Source organism: Diplotaxodon limnothrissa, linkage group LG1 (genome assembly GCF_057381915.1).
Source record: "Diplotaxodon limnothrissa isolate DT_005_m linkage group LG1, D_limnothrissa_male_GT1.1, whole genome shotgun sequence".
In the NCBI taxonomy this organism is placed as follows: Eukaryota; Metazoa; Chordata; class Actinopteri; order Cichliformes; family Cichlidae; genus Diplotaxodon; species Diplotaxodon limnothrissa.
In genome coordinates, this window is record NC_140596.1 from 25318398 (window position 1) to 25340681 (window position 22284).

Genomic DNA, 22284 nt, shown 5'->3' on the forward strand with positions numbered 1-22284 from the left:
GTGAGCCAGACTGATTACTGTTTCCTTTTTGATATTTTAAGGTGGTATTTTAAGGATTTCTAGATTGTCTCTATAGTGCAGACGTCTCACTGCATCTACAGTGTGCAAACACATTATCTCAATTTTAGCTTTTGACACAGGCTCGCTCTGAAAATCTGTATTGATTTTAGTTCTATTGAAACTAGTTAAAGCACGTTCCGGGCTTATAAATCAACATGAGCCCAAACAGACCATGAGATCATCTTGCAAAGCCCAATATGAATGTGTCGTATTGGGCATCTGATAAAGGGACACTGCTGCTGCAAAGTGAAAGCAGAGGAGTGCCTCAGCATCCTCTTTTATTAAAAGGGATCTTTAACAGTCATGTAGTCAATTTTCTCTGATTTCACTGTTTTACCATGTAGTGTTCATACGGGCTCTTTTTTAAAAAGACATTCGTGTATTACTTTGTTGGTTTTTCTTATTTATTTCTCATAAAATTGCTTGTTGTGTGAGTCATTTGGAATGAGGGACAAACTGGTGCTGTGTGTTTTGATTGCGATTAATGCTTTCTTCTCAAACAGAGTGACTCATGGTGAATCACAGTGGGGGTTTTTTGTGAAATCGATTAAGATTGGCTTTGTTAATGGTGCATGTGTGTGCTTGGGAAGGGTATAACACTTGTTAACAGAAAAGGCAGGGAGGAAGCAGGGGCCGGTCCCTTTGTTTAATCTGTGCTTCGGTGAGCTATAAGTCTGCTTCCCGTCTGTATACAGCACTTCATCGTGACAAGCAGGCACATATTAGCAGAAATATTGGCACTTACTTATAGCGCTGATCATATTTCAGGGCTATATGCATGTGATATGCTGAGACAACAAACTCAACACAACAAACAAAAACTGTTTAAGAAGGTTGTACTGCTCATATCTACAGACAGTTCTGTGGCTGAAATTTGGAATTGAAGCTGGTGGATCTGACCTGTGAAAGCCCTAATTAAAATTACTGGACCTGAATTAACATGCATTGCTGGAGTTTGCCCTGCTTGCTGCATGCGCCGAATGCTCATCAGCCACTTGACACCACTTCCAGGATTCAGCAAAACCAGAGGAAGGCAGACTGGAATTAAGCTTTGTTTGTATAAACGATTTAATGGAATAGAGGTCCTGTTTGACATTTGGTGTAACCTTGTGATGTTGATGTGGCATTATTGTTAGTAGTAGTTTTGAAAAAAATCACCCTGAGATCTTAATGTTAAAGTATAGTTATATTTAACTCTTTAAGCTCATTTCCAGTTTTTTAAAAATTAAACTGTTTACATTAAAATTAAAGCATTTTATCCATCTTAATGTTGCATCATCACACCTGGTAGTTTGTTGTTGAGGTTATCGGTCCCTCTCTACAAGCTACCAGTTAAGGCAGACGTTTGTGGAGGCACTACAAATTTGACCTATGTGAAGAGGATAATTCATTGATTATTAATGATGACAAACAGTCCTCTCAGCGTAGGATTAGGTCAGACTTTCAAGGTGAATATAGGCACTGGAACCTTTGCTTGGTGGCTAATAATAAATATACAGGGCTTTACCTTGAACTATAAAGAGCCTCGATGGTGCCTTTCCAAATAACAAGTCAGATGGTTCCTCTCCTCTTTGGTCTGCAGGACATTGGCGTCCATGTTTTCCAGAAACAATTTGAAATTTCAGTTCGTCGGACCACAGAACAGTTTTTGCCTCAGTCCAGTTCAGTTTAAATAAGCTTTGAGAAGATGATGGAGTTAATAGTGTTTCCAGATCGCATTCAAGTGTTGTTTCTTCTTTGCATGATAGAGCTTTAACCTGCATTTGTGGATGGCACTATACAGCATTGCAGGCAACAATTTCTGGAAGAGTTTATGAGCCCATGCATGAATTTCCATGCCCAGTTTAAATAAGCTCATTCCTGTTTTTAATGCAGTGTGGCCTGAAGGCTTTAAAATCTCAGGCTTCCAATACTGATTCTGGCCTTGTCTCTTGCGCACAGAGATTTCTCCTGACTCCCATAATCCTCTGAAGCTTTTCTGTGCTGTAGATGGTGAAATATTTTTGACAATTTTAAGTTGGTTTTTTTTTTTATTGTTCTACAATTTCTAGATAAATGCAGGTTAATGAACTCCTGCCCATCTTTACTCCTGAGAAACTCTCTAAGATCCTCTTTTTAAACCCGATCATGTTTCTGACTTCTGCCTATTAACTGTAGTTAGTTGCAAAATGTTTTTGCAGGTGCTTCTTTTTAGTACCACTTTCTTTTCCAGCATTTTGCTTCCCTACGCCCCAATTTTTTAAAGATGTGTTGTTCATAATTAGCTAATATTTTTCATGATGTGTTAAGATGTCTCATCTTAAACATTTATATTTGTTTTCCTTTGATTATTGTCAGTTCACAAGATTTGCAAATCATTGTGTTCTTCTGTAATTTACATCCTTGCAAATGTGGTTATATTTTGCAGATTGAGTTGTGTGTTGAGTTAACTGTGACTAACAACACAACATCACAAATGTGAGTTAGTTTCTCTGATTTTCTTAAAAATTAAGCATGGTCTCATTTAAGTTAAAGGTTGTGACTTTATGAAATAATTACATCCAATTCACATTTCACTTGTTACATGTAATAACTTAAGATGTCAAATATAAGAACCAGTGTTGCACCAGGAAGTGCGGTCTCTGTGCAGCTAAATTAACCTCTCTCAAATAGGTGTTAATTTAAAAATAAATAAATAAACCTTAAACACAATAAACCTGATGAATTATTACAGGATTGCTAATTGTGTTAGACTGCAGCTATTATCAGTTTATGCCTAATAACTGCATGTAGAAGCAACCTGCGTCACTCTTGTCAGTGATATAGTTTTGAACCTACCAGTGATATTATCAGTTATTTAAAGGGGTTTTTAAAGCAGCGCAGCAGTAACCTCTGGGCTCCCAGTGAGACGGAGAGAAATGCTGAAGGTTCAGCAGCATCTAATCTTGCAGCTGCAGCATAGATGTGTGGTGAAAGCAGCAGCTATTCTAGCTGGAGTCAAACTCACTGCCCTAGGTACTCATATAAAGACTCATGCTTAGATTTTTGTCTTCACAATTTGCCCTTAGTATGCTGTGTGTTTGTGTGCTTATGTGTGTATGCTTGCAGTTATTTATTCATGAACGAGTGTTTGTTTACTGCTGTATTTGTGCAGTTGAAATGACTGTACTGAACTGAACTGTTACTGAACTTTAGACATTGTTTATGTAGACCGTACATCGAGTTATACAGATGGAAAACTCTGAATTAAACTTCCATAAGCTTTCACTTCACAATGAATCATAAATGGATTTATTTACTTATATGTGTACATTGGAATGATCCTTCCTTCCTTTCTCCAGTTCACCTGAAATGCTCCTGCTTGCAGATGCTTAGCTGTCAGAATGGACCGTATCAATATCACATTACTGTTGTTAAATTTTAAAGTTTGAGCAAAAATAACCAAGCACATTGTGATCTGGTCCATATTGTTTTGTTAGTGCCAGGACGCTATGGGCTATTGTGAATCAGAGCCACACCAGCATGTGTTAAACCTAACCAGCTTTGGTGTCTCCATGACAGGATTACCACATCAAATATGAGGGCAGTCTCCTGCAATGGCATCCTGTTGGTACAGGCCCTTTCATGTCCTGTTAAGACCCGAGGCTTCACTGTATACACTTCTCTCAAATCCCCAGTGTAACAAGGACATTGTGTGTGTGTGTGTGTGTGTGTGTGTGTGTGTGTGTGTGTGTGTGTGTGTGTGTGTGTGTGTGTGTGTGTTTGTGTGTGTGTGTGTGTGTGTGTGTTCACACTTGCACATGAATACACATGTGCCCCCTCACGAGTTTTGAGACAGATACATTTTGGGTTATCCGAATGAAAAGAACTGAACATGCACAAGCACCTAGCACACTGAAAACACACACGTCACCAGACAAATAGATCTGGTGTTTTGGTTACTTACAGTTTACATGTGTTTCAGAGTAGTATTTTTCCTGATTCTCAGAATCCTGATGCCGAGGACGCTGGATGCTTAATACACTTTGGGTGATTATGTGTTATTCCGGAAGAAAAGAAAAAGGCATGCAGAAGCTAGCTGAGCAACATAAAAAAAGATGCTACAGTTAAAAGCAGCTCTGGTGTTTTGCTGATTGATGTCAGTTTTCTGGGAAGAAAAAAAATACTCACCAGTGTTCCCTTGAAAGTAGACCTGGGCATTGTTCATCCACGTGCAACATCCAGCCCATTTGCTGTCCCTGACCAGCCATGTTTGGACGATGGGAAGTTAGAAGTCAAACATAAATAAGTACATATCACATTGATGACTCGGCATCAGAAAATGGCTCACTGCATTTTTGTAATTTCGAAATAGTTTTAAAAAAATTCATTTTAACTGAATCTTTATCTTTTATTTTAAATCCACTGTCATGTGGTACAGAGGCAAATTATTAAGAAAAAAGTGGACCTAGCATCCTAACTGAAAATTCTCCGTATTAAGAAGAGATGAGCACACACGTTGCAGCAGGTAGGGTCATGCCCATACTGAAGGTTATCCTTCCACAGAGGCTTTTCTTTATTCCCGTTCCTGCATCCCCTTTAGATAAGGGAACACAGTGATGCTCAGCACTATCTCCTATACTAAACAACAAGCACAGAGGCTGTCCTTGAGACCTCCACAGAGGTAAAATAGAAGATGGTCCAACATTATGTTCTACCCTGACACATTCAGACCTCCCAAAAATAGTGAAACCTCACCAGACAGATGTGTTCAGTCAAACAAAAAATCTAGAACAAGTAAGTGATGGATAAAGTGCTGGGTTCCATACCAAGAAACACTATGCAGTGCTTATATGCATGGAAAAATGTTTTTGAGTGATCCAGAAGAGTAGAAAAGTTATACGTAGTACAGGAAATGAATTGACCATACCTTTATGTTGCATTTCACAGCATGCACACCCTATGAAGCAGTATACATGATTCAAGTTCAAGCAGTCTCAGTGTATTTACTGTCAGATCATATATGTTTATGAAAATAAACATATATCTTATGTTTATTTTCATATATTTTTTTTTCATATATGTTTATGAAAATAAACATATATCAGCACCAGAACACAGCGTAAAGTCTTTCTTTGAGAACAGGATGAAAATACAGGACAAAAAAAATCCACTGAGAAATGGAGGGACTGCAGTGTTAACTGTATGTGGGAAACTTGAACTTATAGACAACTGTAGAACTAGTAAAAATGCAAAATACTGATTAGAATTCTGCAGTGTGATTATAGCGGACAATGCTAATGAAAATTCAGTGGGTAGAGCGTATTTGACATCAAGGTATCTGTGTAAAGATCTGTCTCGGTGAAGGTTCGTTTTAAGCAATAGCAGCTGTGAGATGCAGATGTGTTACACTATTAAATATCTGTCATAACAACAACTAGTAAGTTATCATATTTTAGACCTCCCTCAAGAACATCAGAGTTACACTGTATGAGGTATTTAGTCTGTGCAGCTGTGGCTTTGCTGAATGTTACTGTGGCCTGGAGCCAAAGCCAAGATAAAGAAACGTTGCTGCTCACTGGGTTATTACCTCAGGCTCGGTAGATATGACCTGATAGCTGCTCTAGTCTCTCAGCTCTCTCTCTTTCTCATCCAGTCTCACACAAAAAGCCCCATCTTGCAAAAGCAACATTTTCTAGTTCTAACTCACAAAGTGTGTCTGTGATAGACAGCTGAAAGATATAAGGCAGTTCTTTTGTATACATATGAAACAAACAGCTGCTGCACAACCTTAGATTATTGCTATTATTTTTATTATTCACAGAACTTAAACTGTGGATCCCAAAATTCATTTGTCTGCACTGACGTAAGTGCAAATATAAGCACACTATTATGTGAGCCTGGCATAACTAGTGTACTATATACAACAGCTTCCTCGCGTTGCCTAGCCTCAAGAGCGTCAGAGCATTTAATTCCCTAAATACAATATAATTTTTTTATTAAGCCTGCAGGCTACATTGCCTCTTTTTCTTATGAGATTTCAGTCTGGTCAGAGAGAAGCAATGTAACTGACTATAACCAAGCTAAAGTCTGCTAGCAGTATTTTTCATTTAGCTGAAAAATGTAAAAGGTTTCATGTAAGAATTAAATTGGATTCACAAATAAATAGTTTATACATTAAAAAGTGTTTTTGACTGTATCAAAGTTCATCATTTAAACTGGGAAATAGCAGCTCTAACATTGTTTCTAGCTGTTTTTAGACCCTTCAGTCATGTCATGTGATCTCCACTCCAGACTGATTTTGCAAAATTGTCATGAAGATAAAAGTCTTTTAAAGGAAATACTGAGTCACCACTCATTTCTTTATATTGTGCTTGGAAAATGAGAAATAGATGAAGTGGTTTCTTGATGCATGTGTAAACATATATGGGGAAAAAGCAAAATGCAAAGCTACAAGCTACAAGCAGCTACAAAAAGAAAGTTATAGCTTGCCTTCAAGACCTTGAAAAGGACAAAATCATTGACAGCCGTACATATCACCGCCTTTATCCAGGGGATGCCTTACCCTGCATTTACGGACTTCCTAAAATCCACAAGGAAGGGATCCCACTCAGACCCATAGTCAGTAGCATAAACTCAGCCACTTATAACATTGCAAAACACCTTGCTACCATCCTTGCACCTCTCGTGGGGAACACCGCACACCACATCAAGAACTCCACCGACTTCACCGACAAGGTCCAGAAACTTACCCTGGATCCAGATGAAACCATGGTGTCCTTTGATGTAGTCTCTCTCTTCACTTGCATACCCACCACGGAGGCCGTGGAGACTGTCAGAAAACGACTACAAGAAGACAGCTCCTTGGAAGACAGGACCAACTTCACACCCGATCAGATTTGCACACTGTTAGACCTCTGCCTCACCACTACATATTTCAAATACAACGAGGGCTTCTACAGACAAAAACATGTCTGTGCCATGGGCTCCCCTGTGTCACCTATTGTAGCCAACCTTTACATGGAGGAAGTGGAAAGGAAGGCTCTTGGCTCTTTCAAAGGAAGAGTACCCAGCCACTGGTACAGATATGTAGACGACACCTGGGTCAAAATCAAGACACAAGAAGTGGAATCCTTCACTGCGCACATCAACGCCATAGATAAAAACATCAAGTTCACCAGGGAAGACACAAAGGACAACTGTTTGCCTTTCCTGGACTGCACTGTGCACATTGAAGAGAACGGCAACCTCAACATCGAAGTTTACCGGAAGCCCACACATACAGACCAGTACCTCCTCTTTGACTCCCATCACCCTCTGGAACACAAACTTGGAGTAATTAGGACCCTACACCACCGGGCAGAACATGTTCCCTCTAAGCCTGAAGGAAAAAAGAAGGAACACACACATGTAAAGGAAGCACTCAAAACGTGCGGCTATCCTAAATGGGCGTTCTTAAAGTCAGCAAAGAGGCACAGAAAAGAAAACCAGACACCAGCGAGGGAGGATAAGAAAGACAGACGCAACAACATTGTCATCCCCTATGTAGCCGGTGTATCAGAGAAACTCAGGAGAGTTTTTCTCCAAGCATGACATCCGAGTGTATTTCAGACCCAGCAACACACTCAGACAAAAACTGGTTCACCCGAAAGACAAAACTCCAAAACACAAACTTAACAATGTGGTGTATGCTGTACAGTGCAGCGAGGAATGCTCAGACCTCTACATTGGAGAGACCAAACAGCCACTTCACAAACGCATGGCACAACACAGAAGAGCCACCTCCACAGGACAAGACTCAGCAGTCCATCGGCATCTAAAGGACAAAGGTCACTCTTTCGAGGATGCCAATGTTCACATTTTGGACAGAGAGGACAGATGGTTTGAAAGAGGAGTGAAAGAAGCCAATTACGTCCACTGTGAGCGACCATCTTTGAACAGAGGCGGTGGTTTACGACACCAACTGTCTGCCATCTATAATCCAGTTTTCAGTTCCCTTCCCAGACGTCTTAATGCCCACCCACATCCTGGGCCTCAGGAAATTGCATGCTAGGGTGGGGATATGTTTCACAATGAGCTCACCCGAAACCCTGGCTGATTGTGACCCACACCCATTTTCACACCTTGGCTCATGTGATTAGGTACAGGATCATCAAGGGGGTCCTTTTGTCCCTCTTTGGGGGGAAACTCCCACTGGGTTTAATTCTGGGACTCTCCACCATTTGACCCTAGAACTGAAGAAGCTTCTCGGACGAGAGGTGAAACGTCTTCAAGCAACTTAAAGAAGTCCAGACGCTTTTCTTTCCAAGCTCCTTAGACTAAGATGACCTGGATGACTGAGAACCTTCACAGACAAAATGCAAACAAACAGAGTTTGCACAATTTTACGAGCCTGAAAGTCAATATTTTGTATGACGACTTTATTCTTCAACACAGCCTGAACTCTCAGGCAGTTAATTTAGGCATTGTTTTTTCTTCAAACAGTCCTCAGGAATAGTTCTCCAGGCTTCTTGTAGGACATTCAAAGCTTTTCTTCGGATGTTGGCTGCCTTTTGTCCTGTTTTTTGTCAAGATGACCACACTCATCATTAATCCCATGATTTCAATAATGGAAAGTTCTCTGTGGAGGCCAAACCATTACTGATAGTGTTTCATAGTGAATTTTTATATGTTTATTTTGGCAGTATGCTATGCTAAAAAGTGAAACTGTTGCTAATCAAACGCTTTCCAGTTAATATTGGATGGTAGATCTAAAATCTAATGTTACCTTTCTGCATTCGTGACAAGATCCCCAACACCACTGACAAAAGTTCACCCCCGAACCATGACAGAGCCACCACCGTGTTTAACAGATGACTTTATAAACTTAGTGTTGTGCTTCTCTCCTGACCTCCAGGTGACAATTTGAGCCCAAAAATTCAAATTTGGATCATCACTCCATAAGACCTGCTGCCACTGATACCAAGTTCTTGTATAATTTAGTGTATTTCAACCTTTTCTTCCCATGTACTTCCTCTGAGACCATCTCTGAGGCGTCACTGAACAGTAGACAGATCGGTTGAGAGGCCATTTCTCTAGTCCTGTGTTAGGTTGTTGCAGGATTTTGTTCTCTTTCTTAAGAACATCGGTCTCAGATGCTGTTCATCTGCTGTAGGTTGTTTTTTAGGCCTGCCACTTCTTCTTTTGTCCTCCACTTTTGTTATGGACACACTGCAGACCACGCCAAGATATGCCAAGTTTTCAGCTAAGAACTCTTTGGGCATCAGCTTGTTGGTACAAAAATACTATTTTATGCCTGTCAAACAGTGTTTTGTTTGGATTTTTTTCAACTAAAGAAATAGGAACAAATGATATACTTTGCTGCCTAAAGATACAAAAAAAATAGGTTCTTTGCTAAGTTGTCTGTTATGCGTCAACACATACATTTCATCCCTAGAGTTAGGTACCTTTATACCTGAATGATTCATGGGTCATTGTTAAGTGGCTTAACAAATCAAATCCTGTGAAAATAGCCAGGTATGAAAATGAGTAAAAAGTAAGGCAATGTCCAAGTAAGAAAGCCGAACTACAGCTTACAATCACACCAAGCCTGGCTCAAAACATACAGAAGGAGGACTGTCTAATACAGTACACTGGCAGTGTTTAGGATTTCATCCACCCAGGATTCATTTGCAATTTGTCATCATTTCTATAGTTGGCCTAAAGGTAAAGAAGGCCCACTCACTTGCTTTTTCTGGAGCTTTCACCTTTATCGCATGCTGTACAGTGGGGCAAAAAAGTATTTAGTCAGCCACCGATTGTGCAAGTTCCCCCACCTAAAATGATGACAGAGGTCAGTAATTTGCACCAGAGGTACACTTCAACTGTGAGAGACAGAATGTTAAAAAAAAAAATCCATGAATCCACATGGTAGGATTTGTAAAGAATTTATTCGTAAATCAGGGTGGAAAATAAGTATTTGGTCAATAACAAAAATACAACTCAATACTTTGTAACATAACCTTTGTTGGCAATAACAGAGGTCAAACGTTTACTATAGGTCTTTACCAGGGCCCTGTGCTTCGTACGTCGCTTACTACATCCAAGATCAAATGAAACATCCAAGACCAAATCATCGCGCTAACTCTGAGCTCGCTATTCCGGTTCCCCGAACACACCTGTTGTTGACGATTAGTATAGCTGGATGAAGTAATGTGAGATCACTGGGTGGCCCAACAGGGGCTACGCATCGATAGTAGAAACATTGATCGGCAACCCTTTGATTGGTCGGCGAAAATGTCGAAGGAGCGCGCTCGGTATTTTTCGGCAGCAGAGCAAGAACTCTTGAGTGAGGGATTTCAGGAGTTTCAGAGTTTAATTAAAACGCAAGGGAACACTGCAAAGGCTGCAAAAGCAAGGAGAGAGGGCTGGCAGAAAGTTGCTGACAAATCAAACTCGTAAGTAATTCAATAATAACAATAATAATGGAGTGGATTGATATAGCGCTTTTCAAGGCACCCAAAGCGCTTTACAATGCCACTATTCATTCACTCTCACATTCACACACTGGTGGAGGCAGCTACGGTTGTAGCCACAGCTGCCCTGGGGCAGACTGACAGAAGCCAGGCTGCCATATTGCGCCATCGGCCCCTCTGGCCAACACCAGTAGGCGGTAGGGTAGATTTATCATATCACACTATATTATCCAATATTATATTACATTATATTATATTATAATATGTTATATTATATCCCCTTTCACATTAGAGCCACAACAGGACCCACTAGAACATGGGAACAAGTAAAAGTGAAATATAAGAATATTCTACAGAATGGTAATATTGATCACTTATATTGCTTGTCGTCTCTTGGAAAGAGACCCTGGAATACTCTGTTTGTTTGTTCATAACAGCAACCAAGAAAAGGGCAGAGCAAAAAAAAAAGACAGGTGGTGGTCCTGCACCCCCTCGTCAACAAGTTGGTTAAGTGAATAATACCCTCACGGGAAAATCGATATCTCTCTATGAGCACACTGTCGCGCTGAGCTAAAGGATCCTGTCTGTCCCGCAATATACGCTGAATTCTGAGGACTCTCCTTATCAATCTTGCACCTTCCGCAATGGGTGGCTCGCGTATACGGACAGGACATGGCTGCGACAGGCTTCCCAAATCCACCTTCGCTTTTATAGCCGTGGTCTCTCATCTTGATTACACGAAGTAATTTACAATTACTACTCTGAAATTGTCACGGTACGGCATGGCACACCGTGGGGATGTGGGGAAGGAGGAGGAGCCAGGCGCGGTGCTCTATGTATAAACAGTGTGTTTATTTACAGAGTGGAACAAAAACAACAATAAATCCCCGTGTTCTCCCAGACTCCCGTGTCGTGTCTCTGCGTGAATAGTTCGTGTCTCTGTGCTCTCCGCTCCCGTGTCAGCACCCCCCGGTGCTCGCTGCTCTTCGTGCCTTCCACGCTCCTCCTGCGGGAAACAATAGACGCAGCCGTCAGGACACAAATAACCGCGGGCATACACTTACACACATTAACTCAATTCAATGGGACGACTAACGTGGAGTCTCAAGGAATGATCCCGCGTCGGTGGGAGCTCCAAGACTCTCCTAAGTAGCTCCCCCGACGAGCCCTGATCAGCGGCAGGTGTGTGGCTTCGGGTGTGGCCAGTCCTTCCGCAGGGCCACACCCCTCAGGCCTGCAGGTGGCTGAGCTCCATCCTCCAAGCATCCCCGCAGACATAAACACACACACTCACATCTACAATCATGGAGGAGAGCAGCAGCAATACCAAAATACATATAATAATAATAATAATAATAATATAATACATAACTGCTCAGGGATCCTGGGTCGCCCAGTCCCAGGACCCTGACAGAAATATGAATTACATCTGTAATAATCACATACATGTAATAGAATGTTAATAGTACATTTCCCTTTTTTAGGGAATGACCTGTATGTATCTGTGTGAAATCAATAGAAGGATCAAGTGCTGCATTATCTTTGGTTACAGTGATGTTATTTATTTATGGTGAAACAGTGGTGGAATATCGCTGTTGGTTTCGTATGAATGACGCGGGCATACCTGCGTGGCCGCGATCTAATCCTGTTTACATAAAGTAAACCTGCTCCCCAGCAGGTTTACGCTTACGGCTCTGTTGCTATGACAGCAAGTCCCGGATGGGCTTCGGGGAACCGAACGATCCAGGATCACGCGAAATCGTCAACAATCTAATCCAGCTAACTCACTTAGCGCGGTACGAAGCACAGGCCCCAGGTTTGCACACAAAGTAGCTGGTATTTTGGCCCATTCCTCCATGCAGATCTTCTCGAGAGCAGTGATGTTTCAGGGCTGTCGCCGAGCAACACGGACTTTCAACTCCCGCCACAGATTTTCTATGGGGTTGAGGTCTGGAGACTGGCTAGGCCACTCCAGGACTTTCAAATGCTTCTTACGGAGCCACTCCTTTGTTGCCCGGGCGGTGTGTTTTGGATCATTGTCATGTTGGAAGACCCAGCCTCGTTTCATCTTCAAAGTTCTCACTGATGGAAGGAGTTTTTGGCTCAAAATCTCACGATACATGGCCCCATTCATTCTGTCCTTAACACGGATCAGTCGTCCTGTCCCCTTGGCAGAAAAACAGCCCCATAGCATGATGTTTCCACCCCCATGCTTCACAGTAGGTATGGTGTTCTTGGGATGCAACTCAGTATTCTTCTTCCTCCAAACACGACGAGTTGAGTTTATACCAAAAAGTTCTACTTTGGTTTCATCTGACCACATGACATTCTCCCAATCCTCTGCTGTATCATCCATGTGCTCTCTGGCAAACTTCAGACGGGCCTGGACATGCACTGGCTTCAGCAGCGGAACACGTCTGGCACTGCGGGATTTGATTCCCTGCCGTTGTAGTGTGTTACTGATGGTGACCTTTGTTACTTTGGTCCCAGCTCTCTGCAGGTCATTCACCAGGTCACCCCCGTGTGGTTCTGGGATCTTTGCTCACCGTTCTCATGATCATTTTGACCCCACGGGATGAGATCTTGCGTGGAGCCCCAGATCGAGGGAGATTATCAGTGGTCTTGTATGTCTTCCATTTTCTGATGATTGCTCCCACAGTTGATTTTTTCACACCAAGCTGCTTGCCTATTGTAGATTCACTCTTCCCAGTCTGGTGCAGGTCTACAATACTTTTCCTGGTGTCCTTCGAAAGCTCTTTGGTCTTGGCCATGGCGGAGTTTGGAGTCTGACTGTTTGCGGCTGTGGACAGGTGTCTTTTATACAGATGATGAGTTCAAACAGGTGCCATTCATACAGGTAACGAGTGGGGGACAGAAAAGCTTCTTACAGAAGACGTTACAGGTCTGTGAGAGCCAGAGATTTTCCTTGTTTGAGGTGACCAAATACTTATTTTCCACCCTAATTTACGAATAAATTCTTTACAAATCCTACCATGTGAATTCATGGATTTTTTTTTTTCACATTCTGTCTCTCACAGTTGAAGTGTACCTCTGGTGCAAATTACTGACCTCTGTCATCATTTTAAGTGGGGGAACTTGCACAATCGGTGGCTGACTAAATACTTTTTTGCCCCACTGTATGTTGTATCATTACTGAGCTCATGTGTTAGTAGATTCACTTGTCACATGACCAGACTCCATCTGTTCATGAAGCTTTACCACCAAGAGAGAGTTGTTAGCATGTGTCAGTCACAGTTCACTAGTTGATTCATGGAGCTGAATTATAGACGAGTACAAAATAAGTAATTCTCCTTATTGGTTTGTTTCTACCATATTACTGTGCCTGGACTGTAATATGTCTATCAACCACTGTTTCAGCTGTCTGATGTAAAGGTTCCAGTGAAGGCAGTCACTCCTCCTGACTGAGCAGTCATTATTAATATCACAGGGTTTACCTCTAAAGTTGAAATATATGCGTTTGTATACTTTGGCAACTCCGTTTGAATATAACTAAGATTAAGAAGAGACGTTTTGGGTATTGCATTCGATAACATGATGGGGTTTTTTTAGAAATATATGGCTGTAAATTGTATGAGACAGATATTTTGCAGTCTATGCTTTGAAGAGCCTCGAGGTATTCAGCAGCTGAAATTGGTTCAAGTCCAAAACAATTTTCAAAAAAATTGCAACACTGTGAAAAGCAATAGAATTTCAAAGTGAAGGTTGTGACCCATCAACAATGTTTTTTTTTATATATATATAAAATATATATTAACACGAACGCACACAGACACACAGACAGACGCACAGACAGACACACACACACACACACACACACACACGCAGAGAATCAATGAACAAACATGTCTAATACAGGCCTGTAGTAGATAGACAATGTGTTTAAACTAATTGTGCACAATTGCCCATGTCTTCACTTTAATGTTATACTTTGTTAAAGTTTTCTTTCTCTCGTACATTTGCCATTTTTTAGCCATATTTCCCAGCACTAATGCTCAGGTCGCCTGCTGTGAGCAGCTCTCTGGAGATCGTCACACAGTATCTCCATACTGAGTTGAGGTCTGAGCTCCTAAAAATTATTTTTCTTTGTTTAAAGAGATTCTCTTGAAGCTTTACTTTGATGTTTAGTGTAATTATCTCACTGTTCTGCTGAACGTTATAACCACTCTGATATTCTTCTTTAAATAAGCGATGGTCTTGAGGACAAAGTTTTCTCTCAATATTGGAAAACTGGAAAACTGACAACTCTAAGACCACAAAGACGGAATCAGATCAAGATGCTTCATCTCACAGTGTAACGAATAGCAGTAAGAGTGGCGTCAGTGTTTTTATCTAATTCTAAAACAGACAATTAAGCAAATTTTCCGCTGCTCACAAAGGTTTAAATTTCATACTGCAAACTGTGCATCGTCTTGCTTTTTTATTAGAGCTAATTGTTATGTGCTCAAGGATCTGTGTGCTTCATCAACAAGCTAAACACGAAGACGTTTATGGACTTCTATATGAGTATAAATAATAAAGCAATATGTTACTCCATCTGTTAGGATTTAAAATAACTTGATTCCGTCTTCATGATTGTTACTAATTCTATAAAAAAGACAAAAGCAACACAGTAGATTTCTGTCCATGATGAGTCCTTGTGGAGTTTTTTCCCCCGTTTCTCTGATCACGCGCTCAAACTTCTTGCTGAGCCCAGATGGAATCGGTTGGGGGTGAACACTCATGCCAGATATCAAATTTGAAATCTCAAGTCTGCCTTGTATGAATCACAGATGAACACAATATGGATGGAAGTGGATTCAAAACTAAATGGAATGAAAAAGGGGTTGGTTGGAGTACTGGTCTCCTAATGCAGCGGTCCCCAACCCCCGGGCCGTTTGGTACCGGGCCGCGAGACTTGAGGCTTGGGTGTGAAATGCATGGTTTTCAGGGTTTCTATCGGTTTTTAGCGTTATGTTGTTATCATTTTTATCGTTAACTCGGTTTTCCTGGGTCTTTTCACGTGTGTTATGAATAAATCTTCTTTTTTTCGGTACCGGCACTAGTTTTATTTTGTTGTATTTATCCGCGACACCTTAAAGTCCGGTCCGTGAAAATATTGTCGGGCATAAACCGGTCCGTGGCGCAAAAAAGGTCGGGGACCACTGTCCTAATGGAATAAACTAAAAACAGGCTTGTGCAACATGACTGTTTAAAGTCACGACGTGCCTCACTCATGTGCAAAGAAGGAAATATTGAAGTGTTTTCTAAGTGTGTGTGTGTTTTTTCCATTTCTAGAAAAATATCAGTCATATTTTTTATCACAGTTTTATTATGAAAATTTATTTGGATCTTTGTTTTCTTCAAATTACTTTTTTTAATCTGAAAACTCTGTTGAGACCTTTTAAACTTGTGGTTCTGTACAGAAGTGATATTCATTCTAACCTAACTAACCTAACCTAACCTAATTCAAGGTGTCATTCACACTAGTAAGCCTTAACTTGATTCACACTACTGTGCAAAAGTCTTTCCTTTATAGTTTGCTCATTTCTCTCATTTTTGCTTCACAGGAGCCAAACTTTGCTGTAGTTTTTAAGGAGCTCTTGAGCAACAGAGATTTTTCATTTTCTGAATTTACAAAAATGTCAACAATAGTACAGTTTGACAGATATAGGGTAATATTTTGGTGATTCCCAAAGATCAATTTGCTGAAAACTTGGCACATGTCAACGAATGTGCAGTGTGTTTTTAGTTTTTTTTAAATTGGACAAGAAAGAAGGGAGAAGCCTGAAAACTATATACAGCAGATGAACAGTATCTGAAAGTCATGCCCTTAAGAAACAGGGGGAAAAAAACCAACAAAGATACAGGACCCAAGAGATGTATCTGACCCTTCAGCTGATCCATCTACTGTTCTCTGAAGCCTCATCAGAAATGGTCTCAGTGGAAGGCTGGCTGTCAAGAAGCCCTTTATAAGAAGGGGGAAAGGGGAGAAAAGGCTGAGGTGTGCTGAATTGCACAATACTGACTGAAAATCAGTGTCAAAGGGTCTTGTGTAGTGATGAATCTAAATTTGAACATTTTGCTTTAAATCATTGTCAATATGTATGGAGGAGGTCAGGTGAGAGCTCCAACAGCAAGTGTCTACAGCCATCTTTACAACACAGTGTAATGTCTGTCATGGAGTGAGGGAGCAGACCTTAATATTACTGAAGCAGTGTGGAACAAATATTAGAAATGTAATATAATTCTGCTCACTGTTTTGGCCCATGGCAGGTGATTGACATCAAAGAGAAACTCAAGGAGTCCAAAAGGTTCTGGTCCAACTTGCCAGATGACATCTGTGCCAAGGGCAAACTCACAGAGCCCGATGAGGAGCAGTGCTGGAACAGCCACACTAAGGGCAGGTGAGGACTTCTGGTACTCTTTATAAGCACAGCAAAGTCACACGATCTCTCCTGTTATCACATATTGCCTGCCAGGGATTAAAATAACCACACTCTGTTCAGAGATTATCGCTCGCTCTCTCTCTCTCTGTAAGTACAATGGGTTAGTACTCTTATGGAGAACTTGTACAGTATATAATCCCTGAAGGCTGTAACACCCAGAGGAGAGAGGCGCTCCAACACTTCTTGTCACCGGCGTTCAGTTTGCAGTGTGAAGCTAAACCGTACAGTTGATTGGTCACTGTGTCGTGTCTGTAACCGTGAACCAGAGAAAATATATAAGCTCATCACTTTAGCCCTCTCCAAGAAACAAAATCAGCAGATGGTGCAATAAAAGACAATTGTTTGTGCCAGTAACATTTTTAAGCGCCACTCTAAATCTGGTGAGTAAATTGATAATAAAACATCAGTAACAGTCAAACTGCGTTAGAAGTGTGTAAAATCATTGGATTCTCTTCTTATTTGAAAACGGACTATGTCCAGCTCTGTTCACCTTTAAGTTATTAAATGAAATACAAAATGATTGGAGAAGATGATGAAGCACAGATTGCATCGCTGCAAAGCAGTTAAATAATTCTTGATTCACTAAGTTACAACAGACAAAACAGACATTTGTGTGCTTCGGGCATGTTAAGAGCTCTCTGTGTGAAGTGCAACCACTCCCAACATGAAATAGACCGTTAAGCCTGATTGCACTCCTGTGTTTTGTCTGATTTAAGCATCTGCCATTAGAAAGAACAGCTCTTGTAATTCTGTCTAATTTCACTTGGTCTACTTTGGGACTCAGCTTGTCGTCCCAAATCATGAGCGCACATGCTGCATTTAAGAGATATGCTGCATGGAAATTACCCTTATGGAAGAGAAAAAGAAAAATCCTTGGTAAATAGTTATGTTTTCGACACATTATGTGTCTCGTGCTATGATCTACTACAGTGGTCCCCAACCGTTTTTGCGCCACGGACCGGTTTATGCCCGACAATATTTTCACGGACCAGCCTTTAAGGTGTCGTGGATAAATACAACAAAATAAAACTAGTACCGATACCGTAACACATATCATAACACACGTGAAAAGACCCAGGAAAACCGAGTTAACGCTAAAAACGATAACAAAATAACTAAAAACCGATAAAAACCCTGAAAACAATACATTTCACACCTGAGTCTCAACTCTCGCGGCCCGGTACCAAACGACTCACGGACCGGTCCGAGGCCCGGGCGTTGGGGACCGCTGATCTACTAATTAAAGTGGCCATTTTCACCTTTATGTCATAAAACATGCGTAAAAGAACTGAGTGATTGTTACCTTCACGAATAAATGATTATATGAGACAAGCAGCCGTGTGGAAAAGAAAGTTTTCACAGGACTGTGTGCAGTTCTTTGAAATACTAATACACCAAGATTCAACTACCTGCAGTCGTAGTACTTTAAAGCACTTGTTTTCTGTATGTTCATGGTCGACCCATGACTGAAAGGTGTCCAGGGTCCTGTGGCAAATAAGAGAAGTCATGTTCGGTCTTTTCTAACTGCAGTGTTAATAACTTTAACATTTAACATGCTAATCGAGGCCTGTAGAGTCAAAGAGGTAGCTCTTGGATTTTCTGCTTATTTCTCTGAGAATTGCTCGGTCTGACATTGGGGTGAATTTCCTGGGGGTTTCCACTCCTGGGAATATTGTGGCATTGTTTTAACCTACCATCAAACTGCCAAACTTCTGCTCTTATAGAGGTGCTCACGCTTGCTGTTGATCAGTAAGTAAATTTGGTTTCTGGTTACCCTCTGGAAACAGTAACAGTGTACTTAGTTTTTAACAAGACTTCAGAGAGTTTGGTGAAAACTTTCTTTTTCACAGGACTGTATAAGACTACAAGACTTATGTATATATGAATATCACATTAGGGATATTATTGGAGAGATTTCTTTATTCTTCTGTGTGACAACAAGCAAACTGAGAATCACATTTCACCAGTTACACCGAAAACACGTGATATAAATAGGAATGCTTTATTCTCGGTTTGTCTGTCAGTGTGCATGGTCTGAAGTTACACAGTGTTAAGCTCTGTGAGCCGCCTCACAGTAGATTTAGCGTCAGTGATGATGGCTTTCTGTTGTTGCAGCCAAACTATCAAGCATACATAGAACAACATAATTCATGAATATTTTTCATAAACATAGTGATAATAAATTATTTACTAAAGGATGTGTCAGTACAGATTTTTTACATTAGTTTATTTATTTAATATTATTTATTTTTAATTTTTTCCATCAGTTCTGACTTGACTGTCATCAACATATGTCCCCAAATACTCGACGATGCTTTCAAGTTTTTTGATGTGTCGCTGTGTCCAGATATTTTCCTGAAGTGGTGAAGGAGGGTCTAACCAACCAGGTGAACAACCCAGAGGTGGAAGTGGATATCACCAGGCCCGACACGCTGATTCGGCAACAGATCATGGCGCTACGTGTCATGACCAACAAGCTGAAGAACGCATACAACGGAAATGACATCTACTTCCAGGACTCCAGTAAGCTTTCTTATTTGCTTATTTTTGCACTCTATCAATTACACACACGCTCACAGCTCAATCTGTGGGTGGAAGCAATCTAACAATAAGTAAAATAGATCAAGAAAAGCTTTCCCTCACTGCATGTTACTTTTGATATGGACTACATTACACCACACGCGGCACTGTGACAAATATATACTCTGTTACTACTGAAATAAGATCTCAGTTGTCATTCATGTAGGAACTCGGTATACAACTCTGCAGGATGTTTAGTGTTGCACTGAAGCAAGACTGACATTTATTAGGAGAATAAATAGCTCTAGGTGTGGTGACACAGACAATGACAGACAACCAAGCCTATGTTTAGGAAGATGCACATCTCAAATGCTGCTATGACAGAAACCATTCTTTCTGATTCTGTGGATCCTCTTAAGCTGACAAGATGGGAGAAATTCGGCGAGCTACAAACAAAACATGTGGCTGCATGACTGCTGCCACCATAATTTGTACTTCAGCTCCATCTTTGCTGCTGTCATGTTTGTTTTTCTCTTGGGAGCGGTGTCTACTTCAGCATTGTAGATCCGGCGCTAAAGCGCCCGAAATTATTGCATAGGTTGGCAAGGGAGGCAAGAAAACCGTAAAAAAAAAAGGACGTTTACGCGTGATTTGTTGGTGAGACTTTCTCCCGCACTTTGCCGTTCACAATCACATTTCCCACCATTTTAAACTGAGCGAGGAAAGCCTGGCACTGTCAGCTGTAAAGGAAACTTTTACACCAGCACTTGAGATCAGATAATCAAACAGAATTGCCCTGAGAAGCAGATCTTTTCATGGCTGCTAAGTAAATCTTTGTATGTTTTTAAAATTGAGGTCTGTGGTTAACTTTGACATGTAAATTTGCCACACTGAACAATAGGAACTGTCTCGACAGTACCTTTGAAGGAGCCGAGAGTCCCAAACAGAACAAAATGAACCCAACTCATTAGCTTTGTTGTACCGTTCACTTTAATTTTTAACCTCACGCTGTCAAGCTGTTCCAAAAAAAGAAGCCGGCGTGTGTTGTACAAAAAAATTGAACTCAGTGTCTCATTAGGTACACAAGCCGGCAAAGTCTTAGTTCAACAGCTGCTTTAGCCATACAAGTAGTCATTAATAAGGTGTTCAGCTTATGAACCACCAGCACCTCAGATCGAAGAAACCCTCCTGAATTACCACAACGACAAAAATCATGTGCAGACTCCGTGGGTCCCCTTCCCCCGAATCAACAAGTAAATGCATGTGGAGGCAATATTAGGGTAATGAGTAAAGAAGTGCTTGTAGGACATTTGAGAAAGTCTGTGAAATTTTAATCATAACATATTTCAGCCTTCTTTTCCCAACATACTGTAATTAATGTGTGAAGCTGTTGCTTTGAGGTGCTAGAACAATTTACAACCTCATTTCTCCTCCTGGTTTTTATGGTAGAAAGCAGGCATTCGCTGACAAGAATGGATTGTACTGCTGTATTTAAATTCAGATTTCATAGATTTTCTTTATGTATTTGCATAATTACCCTGTACAATAACACCAAGTGTATTAGATTGGATACGGTTTTTATACCGTCAGTGTCATTTTTTAAACCCTAACCTTAAACCCTTGTATGTTTTAGTTTATTTAAGATAATTAGGCTGTGAGCAATAAATTGGACAAAAAAGTCAGATATAGCACAACTGATTCGAATTAAAACTAGTATGCAAATTGCTATTTATTTTTAAAAACTTTAGATTTTTCTGGCATTTGTTTCATGGTTCAGGCACTGTAGGGTAAAGCTTGTTCATCAGCAAGAGTTTAGAGGATACTTTGTATCTTTATGTTCACTGTAACAACTCCAGTGCCTAAAGTTTGCTGTTGAGCAGTTAACCAATTAAACAGTTTTCCGTTCATACAAAACTGAATTGAATAGTTGAAGCAGCTGTTTAAAACCTGCTGTTGAGCTGAAGACTGCAGGAATCTGTGCCAAAGCTGAAAGCGTCGCAACCTTCAGTCGCTCACTAATCTAAATACTGAGGGTTATTTAAACAATGATGCTACAGCTTTGCCAAGAAAAAAAAAAAATAATAGCATAGTAGATAGTCAGTAATTGTGAATATTTGAACTGAACAAAACATTTCAAACAACCGAAGCGACTAACCAAATTATAACACCCACTGTTGAATATATCAGTAGGATGTATGTGGGTGAGCTTTTTGTTTCTTCTTTTTCTGCCACATTCTCGTGTGACCGGGGCTCGATTGTGCGCTTTCTCTTCCCCTCTGCAATGAACCGCACTCGGTAGCTGCTTCTGATAATGTTATTTTCATCTAATTTTTAATTTGTGTTGCTGCAGGTGACGAGGGCAGCAGCTCCGGCAGCGGCAGCGGTTGCTCCGACGGCTGCACAACAGAGTTTATTTTTGTTGGAACAGAGGCTCCCGTGATCGGAGCTGACAGAAGCGATGAGCGCGCAGCAGCCGCGGGCAAGTCAGTTTCCTGCGGACCCTCCGTACTGCTGCTGACGGTTGCCCTCACACTCCCGCTTTGGGCGATGCAGACTCAGTGGAGATAATACAGTGTGGCCCGCATTACCACTGACTTTTTTTTACTGTTACGTAACAGTATGTTTAACAGCAAGTTGTACTGCTGTTCCCTCACTGGACATGTAGAGCCTCCTGGAAACCTGTTGAGAATGGCTTACTGTATGGTGTGGTAGGTGTGAAAGTGAGTGCAGTGCTGCATCCCGCTTGTCCCCCAAAGAATGCTTGGTGCCATCAGTGAACCAGCTTTCACATCAAAATAAAGAAAATGTGTTTTCTCATTATTCTAAAGTGAGTTTTGGAGGGTAAA

At 40.9% G+C, this 22284-nt stretch overlaps 1 protein-coding gene across 1 annotated transcript in view; it reads left to right on the top strand.

Annotated features, from left to right (window-relative positions):
• gpc6a (glypican 6a) overlaps positions 1-22015 on the top strand; it is a 182836-nt gene extending 160821 nt beyond the window's left edge. Inside the window, exons 8-10 of the mRNA XM_085346275.1 lie at positions 16746-16876; positions 19266-19441; positions 21789-22015. Coding sequence (XP_085202401.1) covers positions 16746-16876; positions 19266-19441; positions 21789-22006 — 525 coding nt within the window. The 3' untranslated portion in view covers positions 22007-22015. The remainder of the gene's footprint in view (positions 1-16745; positions 16877-19265; positions 19442-21788) is intronic.
• Positions 22016-22284: the final 269 nt, after the last annotated feature.